Here is a 23,353-nt window from a genome sequence, read left to right as displayed (position 1 = left end):
TCATCTCTTCAGCTGATAGATTTTTTGTCCAGCACAATCTATTTTGATGCTTTACATTTTGTAGCGTAATTTATTTTGACACTGGGATTCAGCATAGAAATTACATTAACATTCTGTGCCTTTCTGCCATTCAGCTGTCTCTTGCAAAGGTTCTCTGTCATGTTCTTGCCCTAGGTTAACATAGTAAACAAGGTGTATTTCAGTGTGTGTATCAGTGAGTAATTTTTACATAAGTACTGTGAATTTCTTGTCTGGCTTTGTATTTCAATGTAAATTGGGGCTGGTAAGACAATGCATTAGTAAGTTTTCTTCTGTTGTGAGAATATTAGAAGCAGGTCTTCTATTTTGACTTGAAACTATTACCTTGGAAACTATTTAAACATTGGCATAAAGTCCACAGAGATGTTTTCACAAATATCGGTTGTATTACATTGGTGATTTATATAGCCATTACATACTGAACTTTTACTATTTTCAGTTTATAGGCTTGAGTATGCCCCCCCAAGACAAAACAGAGTTAAGTATTCAGTACTTTAGAACTCCTTAGCTCTATGTTGAAAAATGTGCTTCAGTAAACCAATGATACTGAAACAGCTATACAGTATGCCTATGAAGTTACCTTCCATGTGATTTAAAGAATTTTCTGATTTTATTTTTCTTTAGGTCAATGGAACAGAAATTGAATATGAATTTGAAGAAATTACTTTGGAGAGGGTAAGTACAATTTATTCTTTCTTATAGGAAAAATATAATCTGTAATAAAAATAATGTGATTAATTATGAAATTAAATTTGGTTAAGAATAAATTTGTTTACATTTTGAATAAAGGCACCCACTGTTTATTCTAAACTGTAAAAATGTGAGTGATACAACAGGTAAGTTTTTCACACTATTAAGAAGTTTATGGTTTAGCTACTTGCATGCAAAATGCTTTTCTTCCCCATAACCCTTGTCAGTGCTCAGTTGGTGTTTGGTTATTATGAAGACCGTCTATGACTTAGTAACTCCCTTTTTAGCTTGTCAACTGGAATTGTGGAATGTTTTCTCTTTAAAAATCTTTGTTTTCCTGGCATATGTGCATGATAGCGGATGTGTAGTGTTATACTATAAAAGAAGAATTTCAAAAGTGTTTTTAATGTTCAAGTGGCTACATAAAAGCTGTAGACCATATCTATGCTTAAAAGATATGCTTACTCGAAGGCTGAATTACCTGAGCTGTAATCAGGGCTTGCAGTGAAGGCCTTTGTCTGAAGGCTTTGTTGGTAATGTAGCACCAAAAGCAAAGCCATATGTGCTGTACCATGTCTCCCTGGATTTGGTGGTTTTTCCTTGCCTTTTGGTTATGTAGCTGTTGTCTTACAGTGCTGACTTTGACACAGATCGAGGCCATATGGGCCATGCAGGGTGTGAAGAAGTCTTAGCTTTGTAATATGTCAGAATGCTTACAAAGGTTTCTAACAGATGCAAGAATGTCATTGCTGAATTCCTTTAATGTTCTACCAACATCTTGGGAATATGAAGTTTTTCCATCTTGAAGCACAGTTCATCTTCTTTCTACATAAAATGATTGAATGGAAGGCCAGATTTATCAAGATATGGTTGATGCCATGTGAACAAATGCCTGTAATGTGGCAAATTACCATTAAATTAGATACTTAAACGATAAAATTCACTGCGCTTTTTCTGCATATAATATTTTTAATTGTCCAGGATAATGAATTCCATAACCACTAAACATAAGGGGATACAAGTTTATGTTCTCATTGATTTGCTCTCTCAGGCAAATTATGAAAGAGCAATGTATCTTTTAATCATAGCCATCTTCTTAACAGATAACATATAAGGTTATAGGCACTTTTCCTCTACTGCCTCCCAACTTACTCACGCATCACTAGTTATTCATTGGACTAGAGTTTCCAAAGGTCACTGAACAGAAAACAGAACACATGCCTCCTGGGTGATATTTTGAAAAGCACTTTATTTTTAACAGATGTGTAAGTTATCAGTGTACATGCTGCAGAACGGATGGGATTTGCATCTCCTGTACCTGTCAGATGCGGATAATTGGTTATTCATAGTGCAGGGTAATATCAGCTACAGGCTGAACAACAATAGCAAAAAGAGATATAGATCTTAATGGACAATGTTTCTGTTGTTTTCTTGATGATGCTGGATCTGTGGCTTCTAATTACTACTGCTTGAAATGTTCTGTCACATGTATCAGTGTTTTGTCTCAAAGGCAGGGTACTGTGTCTGCTGGTTTTTGTGTGAGATATAAAACACAAGTGATTGCCTTTAAATAACTGTCATTTATGTTAGGCTAGAAGCGTTTTCAGAAAAGAAGACATTCTCCATCTTGATTACCAATTTTCTTCCACAAAACTGCTTTTAGAAATTAGAGGGAAATCATCTCTCTATTTAATGGCAAAGTTGCAAAATATATTAACATTTCTGCTGCTGAGAGAGAAAAATGTAGTTTGTCCATATCAAACAGCTGGTAATAAACATTACATTTTGGTCCAGTTGTTCAAGTCACAGAATTCTGCATCATCAAAACCATCAAAGATTTTCTTAATGAAATTTATCCACATTTTTAAAGGGTCAGTATGGTTTAAAGATTATAAAATGTGAAAAAAAAAAAAAAGGTGTATTAGGGAAAAAGCATTCTTACTTACCTTTTTTAAAATAATAGAATGAAAGGGAAGGTGTCAAGGGACTGATGACTTCAGAGCACTTCCCAGTCTCTACACTGTTAATTTAATTATTAGGAGATCACCTTCATCCATAGGTGACATGGATTTGTGCGACCTATTCCTGAAGAGAGTTACTGGTATTGATGTGCACCTTGCCCCAGTGTGAAGAGATGTCCCCCTCTCTTGGGGTAAAATAAGACTACTGTGTGCATGTTGGCAGAAAGTACCCAGTGTGGAGCTGGAGAGCAAATCAGCAGGGTCCCAAAAATGCCAAGAGCAAACTGTGCTAATGGTCTGGTGGGAAGGACAGTTCAGGACTTGCTGAGCATGCCCAAGACCATGCTGGTGTACCAGGAAATTGACTGCAAAGTTACAGGGGGCTTTTGAAGAAAGCTTTTTAAAAAAAATTTCTTTCTTTGAAATACTGTTATTCAGTTGTTTCTATTTAAAATGTTGTGCCCTAGTTTGCAGTTAAAAAAATACTTGGGGATTTGAGATTAAAAGGCTTCAGAGAGGCTTGACATAGACAATTAATTTGAGGGAGATCCATCTTAAATCTGTGATCAGTGGTGCTTCCAGGAGTTAAAGAAGTTGTAAGTACACCCCTGTCAGCCCTCTCTTTAGTGGGTGCTCTTATTCTTTTACTCTTCAGTTGTGCCAGCCACTTATCAGGTACCTTCACCAATCTCTGAGCTCACTGATCATTTAGAGCTCTCATAAGGAGACACTTGAATAACAGTTACAGAGTTCAGAGAAATCAAACAAATTCTCTTATGTTGGGAAAAAAAACCCAAAAAAAACCCCAACAAAAAACACAGTTTAAATTCCTTTTAAGACCTCAGAGAATATGTGAGATTCTCTGCTAAATTACCAGCATAAAATACAGGTATGGATGTAGACTAATACTTTGTGATTCCTAACAAAAGCTACAATGCCCAAATACATACTCAGACAAAATTCTTAAAAATAAAATATTACCTTGCTCTAGCTTGGATATTAAGTACACTTTAGAAAGGAAAGTCTATATAAAATAATTAATATTAGTGCAGTGATGTTAATCTCCCATTACTGAAGGACTTAAAGAAACCATACCCAGCACTATCAAGAGACTTATTTGCATTTGCAAATCAATGATCAGTGTAAGTGATGATCAAATAGTCTCTGGTACAAAGCCTAACCAACTTTCCTAAGCTGGAGGAAAGTTTTAATTGACTGACTCCTTGGTACAAGTTCTATGCTTGGAGGCAGATGCTGAAGATTTTAATAGAGGTTGGAATATCAGGCAACATAAATACTTACCCGGAAAAATAGTTAAGAAAGACAGTGGGTCACTTAATGATTGATATCGGATTCATGCTCAGTTCAACATCTGAGTTCAGATCTCAGAACCTTTTTGCTCATCTAACCTTGCCTGCTTTTTAGATGTTGGACAAAAAGAGGATATTTATGATTAATAGAGCTGTTTTCAATAGATTCTTTTGTTGTTCCTTATGTATTTTCATTTTGTATCTGAATAAAAGAACGCTATTAGTTTTTGTGAAATAGACTGTTTGGAAAATCAAATTCTATCAACACTGGAATTAAAGGCATCTAGTTCCCAGTGCATTTGCATCCTGAGATTGACTGACCTTGGTCAGTCAATCTGAAAAGGTTGAACTCTGACTGAGAATTTTGCCAAGGCTGAGACATGAGTGAAGGGTCTCTATTTCTTTTTCTTTGATACTCCTGTGAATTTTCTGGCCGGTCATAACAATGCAGATTACACTCAGAATGTCCCTGTTTTTTTAATTAACCATATAGTTTTACAAAGTTTGTAAGAACCTGTTGTTTTGTTTCCTCCTCACTTTTTTAGACTTCATTGCCATTGCCTATTGTCTCACTCCAGCTGAGGGAGAGACAGGTATGAATGCTTACATAGCATAATTATTTCCTTAGAAAATCTGGTTAAATATATTCATAGAATCATATTCCAAAAGAGTAAATTCCCAATGATGATTTATCAACTTGGACTGTGTTGTGTTCGCTCTGATAAATTTAATCTGTACCTGCCACAGGCTCTGTTCAGTGGAGTAACTAAGAAATCTACTCTGTTTCTTCTTTCCTTTGACTTGAGAGTTCAATGACATCGAGCACCACTACGAGAAGATTTAATTTTTCTACTTGGAGATTATCATTCTCTGAAAGACTGGGTTTCTACATTTCACCAAATTAAAGGGCTTATTCATATCTTAACTAGAAAGGCTAAAACTAGACATTGGTGACGTTAGATTAGCTCAACTGATTAGAATGTGGTCCTAAAAACACCAACAACAGAGGTTATGTGTCCAATCCCTGTATGGGCCATTCACCCAAGAACTGGATTCGATGATCTTTGTGGGTCCCTTCCAACTCAGATTATTGTGTGAAATTATAGTTTAAAAGCTAAAATTTAAAAATGCTGAGGAAGCAGTGGAAAAAAAAAATCTTGGTACATTTCAGAAAAGAATTTATTGCAGGCCTCAGTTTTTAATTGTTTTGATACTTGTAAACCTAAGAAATAATCACTACTGGGTTATTAATCATTATTTTTTCATCACTCATTTCCTAGATGAACATGTAGAAGTTTTCAAAGATATGAAGAGCTGGAACACTGAAGAACAGATAGTATTGAATTGCAAAAGTATTTTAATTTGACTTGATATCTTATTTTTTTATACCCATATATATCTTGTTTTTGTAAAGATCACAGAATTATAGAACAGTTTGGGTTGGAAGGGAACTTTAAAGGCCATCTAGTCCAAGCACTCTGCAATGAGCAGAGACAGCTTCCCCCAGCTCAGGCTGCTCAGAGCCCCATCTAACAGTCTATTGAATGTTTCCAGGGATAAGGCATCCACAGTTCTGAGCAACCTCTGCTAATATTTCACAGCCCTCATTGTAGAAAATGGCTTCTTTAGATGTAGGCTAAATCTACTTTTGTTTAGTTTTAACTCCTTGTCCTACATCTACAGGCCCTGTTAAAAAAAGTCTATCCACATCTTCCTTACAAGCCCCCTCTAGGTACTGCAAGGCTGCATTAAGATCTCCACAGAGCCTTCTCTTATCCAGGCTGATCTCCAACTTCCTTAGCTTATTTTTACTGGAGAGGTTCTCCAGCCCTCTGATCACCTTTTTGTCTCCTCTTCATTCAACAAAATCACATCCATCTTATGTTGGCATCCCAGAGCTGGATGCAGCACTCCAGGTGGGGTCTCACCAGAGCAGAGTAGAGGGATAGAATCCCCTCCCTTGATCTGTTGGCCCTGCTGCTTTGATTGCAGTCCAGGATACACTCAGGATATGTCCAGCTTCTCACCATTTGCTTCTCTGTCTGGGAAAAGAGGTTTTCACTATTAGTCAGTAGTGAATCCTCTTTCTGCCTTTTTTTAAGGTCTTAGAGAGCAGTTCATGCACCAATATGCTTTGACCTCTCAGGACTGAGGCTGTAGGACACTGCAGCGCTAGGAAAATCCTCCTTTAATTGTTTCAGAGAGGAAGGGAATGGTCAAGAAATGGCCACTAGGAAAAGGTATTTTAAAAGTTTAAGAGTGTACGATGTAGATGCCTTTTGAGAGTCCGCAGTGCAAAAATCAATATCCAACCATCAACAGCCCCAGTGGAGTAGTCTGGCATCTTCCAAGAGGAGAAAGTAAATCTTTTAAAGTGAGTGTCCCTCAGGTACCTGATGAGCTCCACCAAATTCAGAGTTGCTCTCTGAGTGTTTATTTTTGCAGAACTGTAAATGATTTCTTTATACTTGAAAGCTTTTTCTGTGCCCTTAGTACATTTCGTCTTTGATAGGCTTTGCCTGCTTGCTTCCTAGGTGGTAGTTACTCTTGCAGCCTCAGACAGAAATAAGTTACAATTCACAGACAGAATCCTTCTTATTGACTAGTTTATCCCAGATTCATAGTAGAATGGTGACCTATAGGTGTTTATTGCTAGAAAGCTCACCCACAAGATTCTTTTTTCCTGGAAGTGGCTTAGATGAGGCAGAAGTGTTTATTTATGGTACTGAGTTATCATCAAGCAGAGAATGAAAATCCCATCTTTTTCACAGTTGCTCAAACAATTTGAAATACTGGTCTCTTGTGTATCCATATAGAGTCTCTGTAGTGTATTCCTCTGTGTATGTATAAAAAAAAGTTCTGTGAAATAAGAAATTAAGAAAGATCCTTGAAAATACGTGTGTAGTGCATGCAATCCCTGTGCAGGAAATTCTGTTGCGCATTCGAATTCCAATCACATCTTAGTTTAGAGTTGAGACTGATGGTTGGTTGTGCTAGTGGCTGTTGTTCACCTGCAGGGAGGTTTGCAAGTGCTGCAAAGGGCAGGCTCTGGCCTGAATGTGATGGCTGAAGCAAGGCCTGTGTTCTCCTTTCATCTCTTGTGTCTTACCAGATCTTGCCTTGACATGAGCCTGTGCTGCAGTGATCAATGAAAGAAACTAAAGGGGTCTGGTGTCAAGTCCTGCTAATGGGATGCTGAAATACTAGGTCAATACTTTCCAAAAGAGCTGCAGAATTTGGTTGCTTTAGTTCAGTGACCTGAATTAAGATCCTTTGGAAGAGTCTGGTCTTTTTTATTTTCTTTCACCTCAGAGGAGCCCTAATTTGGTACCCAAAATATAACTAATCACTGGAAAACTTTGTTCTTATTCTGTCAAAGAATCATTCTGCTGGAACTGTTCCTGGTTGTAGAGGTGTACTACATGTCTTGTGGGGAACTGTTCCACCAGTGCATGGTAGAGGTGCAAAACATGCCAGTCCAGAGTGTGCATGGAAAAGGAGAAGAGCTGGGAGAGGGTGGGCCCTACCTTTTGAGAAGCAGAGGCTCCTGCCTGATGTTCTTAGCTGTCATCTTTCACATTCAGTGTCTGGGACTGGAAATCAATTATCCCACATAACTGTCTTACTGAAGACTATTGAAAGTGAAGACTGAGAGAAGTGAAGGAAGAGCTGTCAGAGATTATACCCCACTTAGAGGTGGGAACAAACTATTTTTATTTATTATTATTGCTGTTAGCAATTCTATGGCTAAGGAGCATGACGAAGTAGAGCTGCTGCAGCACTGATAGTATCTTGGAAACAGTGGCAGGACTAGGAGGACTGGTCTTCCATATCTCCACATAGTGATATCTGGACTGCTTCAGAATACATGCTGCCAGAAGTATTTAAGATATCCAGGAAAAATGCTAAGAAAGCCAGTGGCTTTCCCTTGAACCTCTGTTTACAAGGAAGATTTGCCCTGTATTTCACCATTGCTACAGCTGTGCAGAGGGTGCATCCTTTCCCAGACGTGTAGTGGCAGCACTTCGCATCCCAGTAGGCATGACAGGAAATCTGCAAAGCTGTGAAAAGGGAGACAAAGGAGAGGGAAAGGCTGTAAGTGAATAAGGAAAAAAACCAAACTGCTATACTATGCTCAGAAAAAGGAGCTGAAATAACACTAAAGATTTAACTCCCTCTGGGTGCCTATCAAAGCAATTGTTATTTTCTTATTATTTTCTTAGAATTCTGCTTTTAAATCTAAATGTCTGAAAACCACTTCATGGGTGCTAACTTGGATAAATCAGAATGGTGTATTTCTTTGGATGTATCACTGAAATGCCATTTAAACTCTTAAGGGCATTTTTGCAGTGAAGGATGTCTGCACCCATGCACATGTGTTAGCTTTTTTTTATTTCAAAGTGAAAAAATACACAGCTTGGATTTACACCTGATTACTCAAGTTTTCCAAGGCAAAGAATAATTGTATTACTATGGATTAATTAGGCTTTTATTCACTTGCATATGTAATTTTGAATGTTTATATATTCACTGATTCATATAGTAATTTCTGAGTATTTCTTCTGAGGGATTCACAGTTTCTTTAAATGAGTCCTCAGGTCCAGGGAAGATTAGAAGACTTCGTTTGTTAAGTGAGAAACTTTAAATAACTGAATATTTTATTACAAAGGCTCATGCTGACTTTTTTTTAAAATAATTTGAAGCTTTAAAGAATGCTCAACCAGACAAAGAAAACTGGAGATTGTTTGCCTTTTTTTTTTCAATTTAATAAGAGTCACTTGGCACACTGAGCTGTTTTGTTCCCAGAGGAGTAAATTTCATTCTCCCATACACTAAATCAAGCTGAAGTTACTTAAGTCTCTAGGGTTTGAAAACTCGCAGGGGACTTGTTCAGGGAGAGCACATCAGTAGAAAATATAGACCCTAAAAAGAAGACACTAACACGATACTAGAAAGTGTTCTCAAAGTGACAGAAACAAATCAACTGTAGGCAAAAGATACATATATTCCATATCAAGACTGAAGAAATGTTGAAAAGTTAATCATCATTTATTTAAGCGTTCAAAACCTACCTTTCTTTGTGAGTGTAAGAAAAAAGCATTTATGTTTATCTCTACTTGAATTGTATCCCTTTTACTGTGCCAAGATCACCAAGATCTTGAGTTACCTATTATTTGAGAAGTTACTTCATGCAAATCATAGCTGCCTCGAGGCAATGTTCTGCTGCTGATTCTTTTAAATTATTAGTAATATTATATTGACATTTTATTTTTCAGGTAATATCAGCCATTTATTTCTCTCATTTCCCAACTCACTCACTCTCAACAGTCAATATAACTTTCAGGGAGTAATTCTGCTGCTTTTTTTGTGTTATTTACAACTTTACATGAAAATTGCCTTTCCCTCAGATGAACCTATTTAAGGTGTGGCCTTTCAGTCTATTTGTTATCTGTAGCTGAAGTCCAAGCTCTATCTCACTTCTGTTTGGTGTTTGGAAAGTGAGCATCTAATGGAGGCAGTTTGTGAAGCTGCTTGACAGTGAGGTCAAATCAGTAGAATACTGCAGTTTCTGAAAGGAATACTTTGGTGTGCAGTAGATAATATTGGTCTAAGGGGAAAAAAAGCTTTGTACCATGAAACAGGGTTGCCTTTGGTGCTGTACCCTAGTCCTCCAGTCTGATGGAGAAGAGCAAATTTCTCCTCTCCAGCCTTATTTTGGCCAGAAATAATTTTTCAGGAGCTTAAACCAGATTTAAGGGTGTTCTTAGCATTTGGATTGTGTCCCAATTTTCAGGAAGTGCCAACAAATAGGCATTATGCTTCACCCAGCTTGACTTTTCCAAACTGGCATAAACTGGCATTTTGGAACAGGCTGCCCAGGGATATGGTGGAATCACCATCCCTGAAAATGTTTGTGTGGTATTTCACAGTGTACTTCAGTGGGAATGGGGGTATTCAGTCAGAGGTTGGACTTGCTGATCTTGGAGGTCTTCTGCAGCACTGATGACTCTATGAGTCTGTAAAAAGCCTGCTAAGAGAAATCAATCCAAGTGTACCACCCAAGGAAACCTGGAGTGTCCTACCCTGTGGTACACCACGTTTATCAGAACTAGTCACCAATAAGTAGAGCTGCCAGTGTAACTTTGAAATAAACATTCCAGTTCTGTACAGAAGCTTCTGGAGCACTAGTGGAGGGTACACCAAAAAAATCAGTTATATGTGTGTCTGAAATGCTGTCTTTTCCAAGAAAGTCTTTTGTAGGAAATCTAGTGTAGGAAAATCTATTGTAGAAAATCTGTGTAGGAATCTTTTTGCAGAAAAAAAACATATGAGCTAGAAAGCATTGCTTTGACTCAGTCTTCACTTAGTTTTGCAACTGTCATTGGCAAATAGTGCGTAGATTTAAAACATGTACATTTAAGTAAATGGGGAAAATAAACCTCAATTTACCAGTAGAAAATGACTCATTCTGGAGATGATAATAATCACCTTGCACAAAGATGGTCATTTTCGAGGCAGGACTTGAAAAAGGCATCTTTGATGTACTGGATTTGTCTCTGAGGAAAAGTAATGTTTTTCATTGCAGAAAATTGCTTTTCATTTTTGTTGTAATTTAGAATCAGTTGTAATGCATAAATTAGGGCTGCACAACCTTGAGGAATCAGTTGCCATTTTAGTAGGGAAAGGAAATGCAAAGATGTAGAGGAATAAGTGGAAAAAATTGGTGGAATAACCAAACTGAATTCCAGAACTGTCATTGCTATGTACCTTAACACATTATCGCAATAAAAATTTTTTGGATGCAGCATTACAATTATTTTCTCTTCATATGCATTTGTATTTGAAGCAGTCACAAGGTCATTTGTCTTCCAATTAGAACTACCACTTATAGCTTATCTTTGGCTCTCTGAAGGGAAGAAAAGCTTTTCCTTGTCTTAAGAGGGCTAAGAATTTATCTGACATACTTTTCTGCAAAGTAGTTTTGCAGGAGCAATGGCCCACTTAGTAGCATGTGAAAGTTCTTGGAAATTCTATGATATAGACTGTTTTGTCTCAATTTTTCCCCTGTGTTTAAAACTGAAACTAGATGTCAGATGGATCAGGGAATTCCAGGTATGTGAAGCAATAAGTAGATGAAAAGGAATTACATGCTGCTTATGCATGTTTTATATTGCAAGATATTGCTTTACCCTAAGAATTTGAACTAGCTGGTGAGATGCAAGCATGGCTTGAAAGTCACCTTATGCAACTTAAAGTGATATATGAATTCTGACTGAATTCTATGAATAATTGATTTTTTGAGTGCTTTTTAATTTTGCAGAGTTTATGTTGCTCCACATTTCCTGTACCTCACCTGCAAAGGAGAAGAGAGCTCCTGGTAGCATTGTAATACAAAGATTGGCATTAACAGAGATTACACTGTATAGGGGAAAAAAACCAAACCAAACAAAAAAAAACCAGCCCCCTCAAAAAAACCCACTAAAATAAATGATGGAATTATGGCCTTGTAACTTTAATCTTTGCTAATGTTGAATAGTGTTTTAAAGTGAAAATATTCCTCTTAACTGAGGAGGATGGTCAAGGTACTTTGTGTTTCCAGTTTATTTCATGATGGGGAAACTTGCAGCACAGAAGAGCAGGCCAGCTGTAAGAAGGCATGGAAACACCCATGTGTTAGACTCTGTAGTCTGGCAGCCTACTTCTCCAGTCCACTTTGAAAAGTACACAGTGAAAAGTACCTTATTCCATTGCTATCAAGCACCTTAATAGTACTACAAAATTTATGAAAGTTTAGGAAATATGGGAAAGAAGATAGCATTTTTATACTCTTCTAATGCCTCTTGAATTTTTAAGATGGCTAAAATATGTGCATTTACTACTTGTCCATCCAATATTTGTTTAGGAATGACAATAAATATGTGACCAATAGGTATTTTTATTAAATTTCCAAAGCAGAAATAAGACTACGTCACACAGTGAGGTATTTTTACTTTTTTTTTGTCAATAAACATGTAATTAAAGCACTAAATACTGAAATTTAATTGAGTTTTTAAGCCAGGAAAAATGCTGTACCTATGCATTAAATGAATATGCATAGAGATTTCATATTAAGCATTGTCATGGGAAACCTAGAGATCTGTTGTTACAATTCAAATGGGAGGAAGGCCTTTCTGGAAGGAAGCTTAGAAAACGAATATGGCTTTTTTAGGTGTACTTGTTATAATGTGGCTTAGGGAGAAATGATTAAGTTAAGATTTTATGTGTGTGTGTGTGCAGACTTACAGTACAAAAGAAAATGCGACTGCTACATTGAGCTAAAGTAATAAAGGCCATTAAAAATCAATGTCTCCCCTGGTTTTTCAGCTCCAGACAATGCCATTGCTCATCTCTCCCAACAGCAGAGAAATATCCATCAAAACAGGCTCAGAAAAACCATGATCTTCCTGAAAATTCAGCACTATTTTAACTAGGTGGAAGGAAATCAGAGAAATTCAGATACAGCAAGGACTCAGTCTAAGTCAGTCTAATGTAACTGAGAGTGAATAAACCCCAGAACTATAATTATGAGAATGAGCTAGGCCTTGATTTTCCAAACCCGATTTTTAAAAGAATTAGTTGAACCGCATCTGTATCCGTTGTGCTGAGATTTCAAGAGGTCTTTGACTACTGCAGAAGCCCTGGTGATGTTTAAAAAGGGTAAATGGATGGAGTGATTGATCACAGTGTCTGTGTAGGTTAGAGGAAAAGGACTGCTAGGCTGTTCTGGGTAAAACACAGCTATTTTACACTGGCTGAGTCTGAAGTCGTGCGTTAAGAAAGAAAATGCAGCCTGTGTATGAAATCAAGGACTCTCAAAAGCAATAAAACTGAAAAGAAGTCCTGGGCCTTCTTAGCTGATCATCAGCCAAACACAAATTTTCAGTCCAGTGTTGTAACCAAAGGTGTGGTGAAGACCTACAGTGCATAACTGAGAGTAGTAGAATCAAACAGGTTTTGGGATGTGGAAAATAACAGGAATTGGCACCTGATGTGTAAAACTTTTGTATTTGTCTGCTTAATTCCACCTGAAAAAGATACTGATAACTGAACTGTCTTTAGGGCATACCTTGTGGGTTATTGTGACCTTGGAAAACACGCTTAATGAGAGATGCAGGTACCTTCATAAATTTATTTTCTTGAGGGAGGAAATTAAGAGGTCACTTGGTCAGAGAAAGCATACATTTAAATGAGAAATGACCTTTAAGAGAATGTTCTTCATCTGATCTGGAAGGCAATAACAGGAGCTGATGGTTTGATGTTGAATTTAGACCTGTTGAGTCTGGACACAAATATATTAATAGGTCAGCTGTGGCAAGGGAGCAGGACTGGATGAAAGTTTTAGGCAAGGCAACTGATAGAAAAGGGGGGGGGGGAAGAGCATATTAAAAGTACTAAGAAGGAGATAATATTAATGCATTCAGAAAGGGTTGTCAAACACTAACTGATCTGATAAAGGGCAAAACAGACATTTTGAAAAGGACAGGACACAGCAGGATGTCACTGGTGCAGATCAAGTTCAGCCATGTTGGTGTGACACAGAGCTGTGATTGTGGCATATTTTTAAGGTATCAGAAAGGCATACTAAATGCTCTAAAACAACATATCAGCCTTTGCTGCCATCCTCCTTTTACAACAAGGACAAGACATTAAGTAAGGAAGGCATTAAAGCTCCAGTTTCTGTTTGAAAATTGGAGTTCTCAGGGAATGCAAGGAGACAGATGTGTGCTCAATTTCTGTAAGAGTGGAAACTGCAAGCCTGTCCTGGCTTTTGTCTCCTTTTTGCAGTAATTGCTCTGCATAAGAAAGAGGCATTGTGGAATTAAGTGACATTTTTCTCCAGAGAGGATTTAAGTAGGTCCTATAGCCTATATTAGGCAGCAGCTCAAGGTAAATGGTCCAGTTGTGTCCTCTGTCTTAGATTAGCTTCTAGGCATTGATTATGTACTTGGACATAATTATAAAGGTAATTTTTTTTTCAAAACAGCATTTGTAAATTAAATTAAATACATTTATCTCCTTGTTCTGAGGAACAGAGTGTTTCAGGTGCTATAGCATAAGCACTGCTGTTGAATCTTATCATTTTTTTTTTATGGGCTCCAGAGTCAGTAGAGGCCAACCCCACAAGTTCTTAATGTTTACCAGATGATACATCAGTGTCATCAGTGGAAAACATCCTTCCATAAATGGAGGCTGAACTGTGTGTGGCTGAAGTGGTTTTTTAATTGGTTAATTGAAACTTTCAGGAAAAATGGTCTTTAAGTTGTTCAGATCTGCTCAGAATTTAGTGGAGGAGGGATAAAGTATAACCATAATGTATTTATCAAAAGTACATGCTCACTGAAAAAAAAAAAAAAGCCAAGAAAAAGTGCTCGAAATAACACACACTTGAAATAAACAAAACTTTAAATGAGAAATAAGCATTAGACAAAAGCAGCTTACATGAAGAGGAAATAAAAACAGTAACAGATGTTATGGGACACAAATGAATGCTTTGGAGTTTGTCAGATTTTCATTCCTGTTATATTATTCTGCTATGCTTAACAAACATTTTGCTTTTATTGTATTATCTCAGGTAAATCTACTCTCTAGATACCATGACTAACTACCAAAGGAGATTTATAGATACAAAAGCTCTTGGTTCACTTACAAACAGAGTTTATCTTTGAAAAATACAAAAGTGAAATTGAATAATGAAGCACTACAGAGAGCATAACCATATTAACTATTTCTGAACAGAAATGTACAATACACTGACAGGACTATGATGCTAAATTTAGTCAACATATTCCAGTATACCACAGAGTCAATGTTAGATTGAGGTTCATTGTAAAGCAACATATTTGAAGTAAAACCCTGTCCAAAATACCGCAAAAAACACCAATTTGTCAAGTGTGCAATGAAAAACAAAATCATGAAAAAGTCAATAGGAAACAAATGCAAAAAAAGCTCCAAACCAGGTGAGTTTAGTTGCAGGTGAATTTTAGACTGGATATAGATCTACAGGAGAGAAAGATGAGAAACTGAATAGCAAACCATTATTTTTAAAAGTTAAGTTGAAAATGGAACTACAACTGTAAACATTACTTTCAAAATAATAATTTTATCAAAATAGCAATGGGCTCAAATCCTTTCTTCTTCTTGAAATTTTAAAATATTTTCTTATTTGGAAAAACAGAAAATACCCTTGAAAATAACACCAAGAAGCAAATGCTTCAATTTCCAATGATGTTTTTTGTTTTGTTCTGGTTTTACCTTTATCTTATTGATGCAGTAACTTTCAGAGTTCTTGAAGATTGGTGATAATTGCTCTCTTCCCTTTGGAAAACGTAAGTTTCTTGATGATGTTGCAGGGTAATAATTACCTATATAAATAAAAAAATAAGTAAAAATTATTGTTATGCCTTTGTGAAGATACCTGGTAAAGTGATTATCAGAATTAGTGAGTTGGCTTTTTTCATCAGGTTTGAAAGAAAAAAATAAAGTAAAATAAACAAGTGATTCGCAGGATAATGTAATCAAGAATTGACTTGTCCACATTCAGGAGAAAGGGAGTTGTCACCCTTTTAAGGTGTTATTTGTGTCTCACATTCATACAGGGACTCAGATGGCCTAAGCACCTACATAGATAAAGTTTTAAGAGAGTACCTGATGATTTAGACACTATGTGGTCTGTGTGCATGTCCAAATGTGCTGCAAATGATGCTGGGTACCTTAATTCCACTCTTGTGCTTTCCTTGAAGTGCTGCTGCTCATAGATCATCTTCACTTGTCTTTCAGCAGGCACCACTTGTGAACATGATGTCCCTGAGTTTGCAATGGGCTTAAGAAGTTTAATTGCCCAGAGGTTCTCTGAACCTGCTCATGTAATGGGGAGGGCAGAATGGATATGTGATAGCTGTTACTGTGTCGCCATTCAAGTAGAGATATGGGTAATGAAGATCTCCTTAATCTGGGGAGGAGCTATGAACACAGTTTCCATTTCCTAAGAAAGCACTTCAGTCCTCAGGTAGCTTGCATCCAAAGGATACTGAGATACTTGACCCTTTCTTCCAAAGGAGCAAGTGGAAAGAAAAGCTACTGTAGAGTCAGAATTCCTGATTTTGAGTGTCAGGAAGGCAATAGATTAGAAGGAATTTGTTTCTGTACCCCAAGGATGTTAAATTTTCCTGAGAAGACTGGCAATTTTTAAAGGGACTACAGGGATATTTTTCATTTTAAAAAGTTTTGGTCTAAAATCCAGATACAACACTAGGTGTGAACTCAGTGAGTGGGTACAAAACTGGGTCTCAGGCCCAATTCTATTTCAGCTGAAATGGATTATCTCTTTTTGAAGTGCTGGATCTTTTTCATATTCCAAATGTTTGCCAAAATTGTTATTCAGGGTGATATTTTTGGTACTCAGTTTAATGACTATTAGTCTGATATAGGGGAAGGAATGTGGCCTTGTTTTCATTTTGAAATAAGAGGATTCTCATTTGCTTTATTGCTAGGATACAGAAGTATTTTCTGGACAGCCCAAAATTTTAACAGGTGGGTTTAAGTCTTCCTTCTTGACATATCTAAAACCAGAACACGTTTGGGAGACAGTTCAGATTAATTTCATAGTTTCTGGTACTATCCAAGCTCTTTTGGGAAATTATGTGAGTTGTTGCATTGATCAGAACAACAGTTCCAAGCCTCTCCTGCAACATCAAGTCCTTTTAAAAGTGCACTGCATTGCATTTCAGGGATTTGAAGGTCACAGTGTTTGCATCACAAACAATGGTGCGTGCTTCAAAACAAAAGTGCTGCAAGGAAAGCATACATGATTTCTCTCTGGATTTAAGAAAGGGCAGCTTATCTCCATTACACAACATTTGGAATATCTAATGTTTATACTATGGAAAACTCAGTCATTAAACATATATAATTGAATTACTTGATGGCAAGAATGATGTCAACATCAAGAGATTACTGCAGAAAATGGGAACTGATTTTGTAAGTTTTTCTTGTGGATGTTGAGTCACCATCTTTGTGCTGCAAGGTAGAGTCTGCATTCCATGGAAGCAAGTTTGAAGGCATTAGACACAGAGAATACTGAATGAAAAAGTAAGTCGATCCTAAATAATTTTGTTGTAGCAGTAGATTGTTTGAGAAAACAGTTTGTTGTTCTGGAGATATTGAGAAAGAAGGCATTAACCCAGTGAATAATTTAAAGCAGTATGCAAACTTAAATGGGTGGAGAAACTGTTCTTTCTAATTATTTTGTTCTAGTGTCATAAGACAAAGACAAGTGCCTTTATCTTCCCTTCCCTTTCTTCTATTTTCATTTATTTTCTCTCCTTTCTTTCATATTTGTAATACATCAGTTAAATAGTAAAGCACTTAGCAATAAAGTTTCCTTGAAACAGGCCTAGTGAGACAACAGTATTGTTGAGCATGGAATTAGAAGTAGCACTGCTGTTAAACCTGAAAACTGACAAAAATTCACTTCATCATTCTTTGTTGTTGTTTATATACTATCCAAAACCAGTGTCCTCACATATTTGGAGCAGAGAAGAATGTGTTCTTGTTTACTCCATCTTATGTAGTACTATGTAGCTATACAGCAGTCAAAAAGAAAGCAAGCTGTAATATGAAAATATTATGGGAATGAGCTAGAGAAATGGCAACATCCTGTACTGTTTGAAACTTAGAGGGGTAGTGAAGAAGAGAATGCTGTTGTAGCTGCTGAATAATAAAATGCAAAGAAAGAAAAAGGGCACCCACTAGAAACTCTAAAGGAATGGGTAGAGAAAAGGAATCAGAGCATCAGAGAAAACAAATGGCATGTTCATCTTGCTTTAGGCTCACACCCATAAACTGATCTAAACCTTATGAAGTCAACAGGAGGCTCTTCGCAGTCACTAATGGATTTTGGATCTGGCCCTGACGAAGAGGGTGATATAGGCTAATTGCCTTGCTTAGTCTGCTGATAGAGCTGATAGATGTAGTTTCATAAAAGCAAACAAGTCAAAAAGAGTTTTACAGTTTTTCAGCCAAATATCTACAGAGTGAAGAGCTCACAGAAACCACAACAGGTAGAGGCTTAGTTCTGTCTTGATTTTGTGTTTCAATCAGTATCATTACTTGTGTATTTTTGATGTCTCTATGGAAATATTTTATAAATAATAAATTTAATAATTTTGTACACAGACAGTGGGAAAAATGGCCCATGGGTTATTTAGCTTTTATGCACTCAGCCTGTTTCTATGTATTATTGATTTTTAAAATACAGACTAATGTTAGTATAGAAATTATTTTGTCATCTGTATCACCCTGACTTTGCCTATTGCTATCCCCTTATTCTCACTGAATTTGGTGATGTTGTTTCAATTTTAATATTTCTGCTTACTGAAAGAAGGGGATTGTGCAGGAGACACGACTTCTCTATTTGGAGGATGTGTAGTGCTAATAACAGAATATGCCTGGATTTAAGTGACAATATATTTTTTTACCAGATTGTAACTGAAACAGAAAGAATTGCTAATACTTTATATGTCGTTAACAAAGACCTCAGAGAAGATCTGAATTTAGCAAAGAACTTAGGACCAAGTCCTTTCAAATCAATTATTTAGGTAAAAATGTTTTTATTGAGTTTCTCTATGGATGAGGGGAGAGTTCTTGGAAACCATTGGAACAAATTAGTCAGTTAAGTAAGTTATGGCAGTAAACACTGCCATAATGGAAAATGGAGAAAATGTCAAAAGACTTGGAGTGAGTTTTCTGACTTTGTAGGAAAATAAAAAAGGGCTCCAAAGATCCTTAAGTGGAGGATAAGATACTTCTAAAAGAATACTGAGAGTACAAAATAAACTGGTCGGTCTCAAAAGGTATATCTGAAAGGTCAGTGTTTAACCAAAAAGTGAGACTTAGCAGAAGCTAAGCTGAAAAAGATTTTTAAATACAAGGAAATGGAAATCTAAATAGAAGAAGAACAGGCAGTAAATTTTGGAGCTCTATCTAGCAATATAAGATAATCATTAACTTTGTGCTTAGTATTTTGAATCCATATTTCTTAAGGACTCTAACTTTGAGTATCAATGAAGGACAAAGTAGCAAATTATTTTAAAATAGAACATATGAGTAATGAAAAGTTCAGGACCGTAAAATTAATTTAAGACATGGAGGAAAGGTGATTTCCTTTTTAGAATTTTAAATAAACTCAATGAATTTTTTAATACATAAGGCAGTGGTCACACATCTGAAGCAGAATATAGAAAACTGGTGTAATGGGAAAGGAGAAAATATATTGTAACCTATAGTAGCAGCTAAATAGCATGCTAAACTTAGAACAGCTTTGAATGTTCTTTCACATTCAGGTCATGGAAATAAATAGAAAGCTGTATAAAATTCAACACAATTTAGCAAAGCTGGATTGTACTGGAGTAATTTGATAGTTGGTTTTTTTTTTTAACTGACTCCTAGGAAAAGAAAATCTATTCTCCCTTTCTTGACTTAAACATAGTAAGCATTGTGCTGTACACTGTGGGATTACTAAAAAGCTCTGGAATAGACAGTAGCTAGAATGGATAGTATGGGGGATGACAGGCACTGCTCTGAAGAGGCAACTGTCAGGTTGGACAATTATTAATGAGTCCTTCTTGATGGTTCCCGAGATGCTCCTGGTTTGGTAATGATCTTAGCACAAATCATCTCTTCTTGACGTACTCTGTGTCAGTGAAATTACCTGATGTCACAGCATTGGGAAAAGTTTTCAGTAGGGGGAGGATGTAAGTGTTCTAAAGAGATCAGTGGGTAATCTCAAGCATTGATGTAAAAGAAAAGTAATTAAATTTAATCATGCCAAGTGGTGTGTTAAGTACCGATAACTAAGAACAAGAACTTCTGCCGTGTGACTACAGCTCATTAGATGACAGAGGTGGAAAAGGTTTTCATGAAGTAGTTTTGTACAAGTAAATTAATCTTAAGTAGTTGTAAAAAAGACAAACTGAAAAGGATGTGCAGTCCTACAAATATCAAAGGAGGTGTTTTCTGTACATAAAAAGAGATATGAAAGTTATGTGCCAAAATATCATTAGATGTATTGGAATGCTGCTTTTGTGTCTGGCTTCCTGTGTTTACAAACCTGTTTTAAATGAAGATAGGTTCAGGCAGTGGCCACTAGAATACTGTAGGTAATAGGCTGGCATCTAGAAAGACTCTAAAAATTTTTCCTATTAAGCCTAGAAAAGCAAAGTCTGAGACAAGAGATTATTATAATTTGTAAATACATAAAATGTTGAGGGTAAAAACCAGAAAGGAACAATAATTAGAAATATTAAAGGAAATTGTTGGTAGAATAACAAATTAGTCTGAATTGATCCTCTATAAATTTCAGCTGAAAATTGAATAAAGTAACTAACTGTTAAAGCCATTAAGCTTTCTCTCCAAACACTGACTTTATGGTACAGTCTTCCAGTAAGAATAATTTCTGAAATGCATTACTTTATACAGTTGTCTGCAGCAGCCATAGGGTTCAACTCAGAAAACCAGGACCTCTTCCTGTGCTTCTGAGGAATGGGTTCACAGCCAACACTGTAGGATTCCTGCTTTTAAAAACCTATCTAGACAGATAAATAGGGCAGATCAAACCCTCATTTGCATGCAGAATGCATCCTGTAGTAAACTGGTGCTCCAGGGCTAGACTCTGATTTTGAAGCTACACCTGCTTCAGGTGCATTAAAGCATCCTCTACATCCCTCCTGGGGCTGTATAAAAGCCACAGATGTGCTCTCTTGTCACCTGAGCAGGTGGTTGGATTGTGCATCAATAACTTCGGCCGCCCTTACCCATTCACTACAACTAAACAATGGGGCAATACAACTTGCCTCTGGTGTTACAGCAAGGAGAGAAGCGAGCTTGTGGTGCAGGAGGACTCAATCTGAGCATTGTGGTTACCACACCCCCACCAGCTCAGGACTGTGCTGAAAGACAGCGTGGGTGTACCAAACCCTAGCTGGATGTGCTTCCTGAAGTTCGATTATGCTGCTCTCAGCACCTGGAAAGTGTTGGTTCCTTCTGTGTTTGTAAAGTGCTAGGATAATCAAGTTCTGCTTCGTGACTAGCATTCCTAGGGTTGGCATAATGCACCTGATAAATGAGTAAATTGTTGTTCATCCAGGGATGGATTTGTTTATGTAAAGCTGACGAGATTTCATAGAACTACTGGTAACTAGTTTTGCAGTATTTACTTATCATTTCACTACTGTTTTTACATTGGAAAATGTATGACAGCTCTGCTCTAACTCGTGTTCTCCTTGGCATGCAAGTACTAGATCTGGGCTTTTCAGTTCATGCTGTTTTTCTAAATAGCTATTTAATTCTTAAAATTTTTTTGAGAAGAGGAATGTTTGTCCCTGAACTATCTTTATGAAGTAATGAAAACAGATGTCCCTTGACAAGTACAGAGGAGGAGATCCAAAGGACGTACATGCTGCTTCATTCAAAGTCTTTCGTACTGGACAAAAACATGATTTATTTTGCTTCCCACTTTTCACTTAAGTAGTTTTAGCTATGTTCAAAGATTCCACTTACTCTCAGTCCAGTCCTTACCTGAAATGAGTGCAATGGATCAAATTCATCTTTGCCATTTATCATTCCTCTTTTCTGAAAAGGCAAACAGGAGACCAATATTTTGAATTGTGCTTCAGCAACTATATATTTGTTATTTTTGAGGCATATTTCACACCTCTCACCTGTGCATTCTGTGTCAATGATTTGTTTTTGACCTGACTTATTTTTGCCAGAGATGAAGTTTTTATCCCACGGCTGTTATCTTTCTTGTCTATTAAGTCCAAAACAAAATTATTCTTCCATTGATTGTCTCACTCATCATCACCATCCCCGGTGCTGAAAATAAAGGAAATCTATATGTCCAGAATTTTATTAAAGAAGTTGAAAATGCACCAAATTTCAGTAGTAAGTAGGATAGTTTTCCTTAGTTCTCATTCTCTTTGGTTCATTTAAAAACTCTACTTAATGTGAATAGAATTTATTTAATTTAATTTATAATTCACTGCTTAGTACATTAATGGTCAATGTTCTTTGGTTGATTTCCCTTTTTTTTTTCCCAAGCAGAAAAGTGATCACATATCAGAAATCAGATGTTGCAAAATGGCAAATTTGGAGCTCCTTAGCTTGAAAAGATCCTTGCAGCTTGGTAAATGATATCAAGTTGCACAGTTCTAACACACAGTTCAGTGCAGCATGTGACTGTGGGGCACAGAAATGTCAGAGTCCAGGGTCACTGTGCACCAGGTGAGACTGGAGGAGATAGTGGGGAGCACAGGGAGAAGAGTAAAAGTTTAAATCTGCTGACTTACACATGGCAAGTATTTAATTCCAGGTCTTTCCCTGAAACTTATCATACCCATGAGGAAAAGATCTTTGTGAAGAAATTTCCTAAACCTTGGTGTTAAGTATTAATAAGAATGTATTGATTATCCTGGAAATCACTGATCGCTCTTTTCACCACTTCTACCAAAACAGGGTTGCATCATTGTGCTCTTCTGATGTGTGTTTGGCATCACTTGCTGAATAGCACATCCCATTGCTTCCCCATATTCACCCTTCTGTTTCTTTCTGCCTCTGGTATTCTATGCATCTTCTTACACTTGGATTGTAAACTTGTTTGGGATCTGTGCTTGCATAGAACTCAACAGAAAGAACCTAATTTGTATTACAGTATGTGTGAAAGCTCCCCAGTAGGTATGGTTATATCCCAGCTCCATGACCCTTTCCCTTTCCTTCCCCAAATTACCCCTTTCCCCTAATGATCTTACAAAATAAAGGAAAGTCAGCCATACAGATGGACATCATGGAAGGTGACAGCAACCTAGCATTGAACACTCCCAGGGGGTAGGGTATCCACAGCTTCTCTGGGCACAACTTCTCCAGTGCCTCACCATCTTCTCAGCAAAGAACCCCTTCCTAGTTTCTAACCTAAACCTGCCTTCTTTCAGTTTAAAACTATTTCTCCTTGTCCCATGATTACATGCCCTTGTCAAAAGTCCCTCTCCAGCTGGCGTTTTAGAAGATGCTGTAAGGACTGTGCAGAGCCTTCTGTTCTCAAGGCTGATCAACCCCAACTCCTTGCCTGTGTCTCAGTAGGAGAGGTGCTCAAACCCTCTGATCATTTTTGTAGTGTCCTCTGGACTTACTTCAGCAGGTACGTATCTCTCCTGTGCTGAGGATGCCAGAGCTGGATGCAGCATTCCAGATGGGATCCCACCAGCACAGAGCAGAGGGGCAGAGTCTCCTCCCTCACCTTTCTGGCCACACTGCTCTGGATGC

General features: G+C 37.1%; 1 protein-coding gene across 14 annotated transcripts in view; it reads left to right on the top strand.

Moving 5' to 3' along the window:
- DLG2 (discs large MAGUK scaffold protein 2) overlaps positions 1-23,353 on the top strand; it is a 983,561-nt gene that overhangs the window by 615,048 nt on the left and 345,160 nt on the right. For all 14 annotated transcript variants that reach the window (XM_054269787.1, XM_054269774.1, XM_054269773.1 and 11 more), the window contains one exon: positions 664-714. In XM_054269787.1, coding sequence (XP_054125762.1) covers positions 664-714 — 51 coding nt within the window. The remainder of the gene's footprint in view (positions 1-663; positions 715-23,353) is intronic.

The sequence above is a fragment of the Melozone crissalis genome, unplaced genomic scaffold (genome assembly GCF_028551555.1).
Source record: "Melozone crissalis strain CALT ecotype California unplaced genomic scaffold, PUWL_Pcris_2 ptg000008l_1, whole genome shotgun sequence".
NCBI lineage: Eukaryota > Metazoa > Chordata > Aves > Passeriformes > Passerellidae > Melozone > Melozone crissalis.
This window is presented reverse-complemented; position numbering and strand designations above follow the sequence as displayed.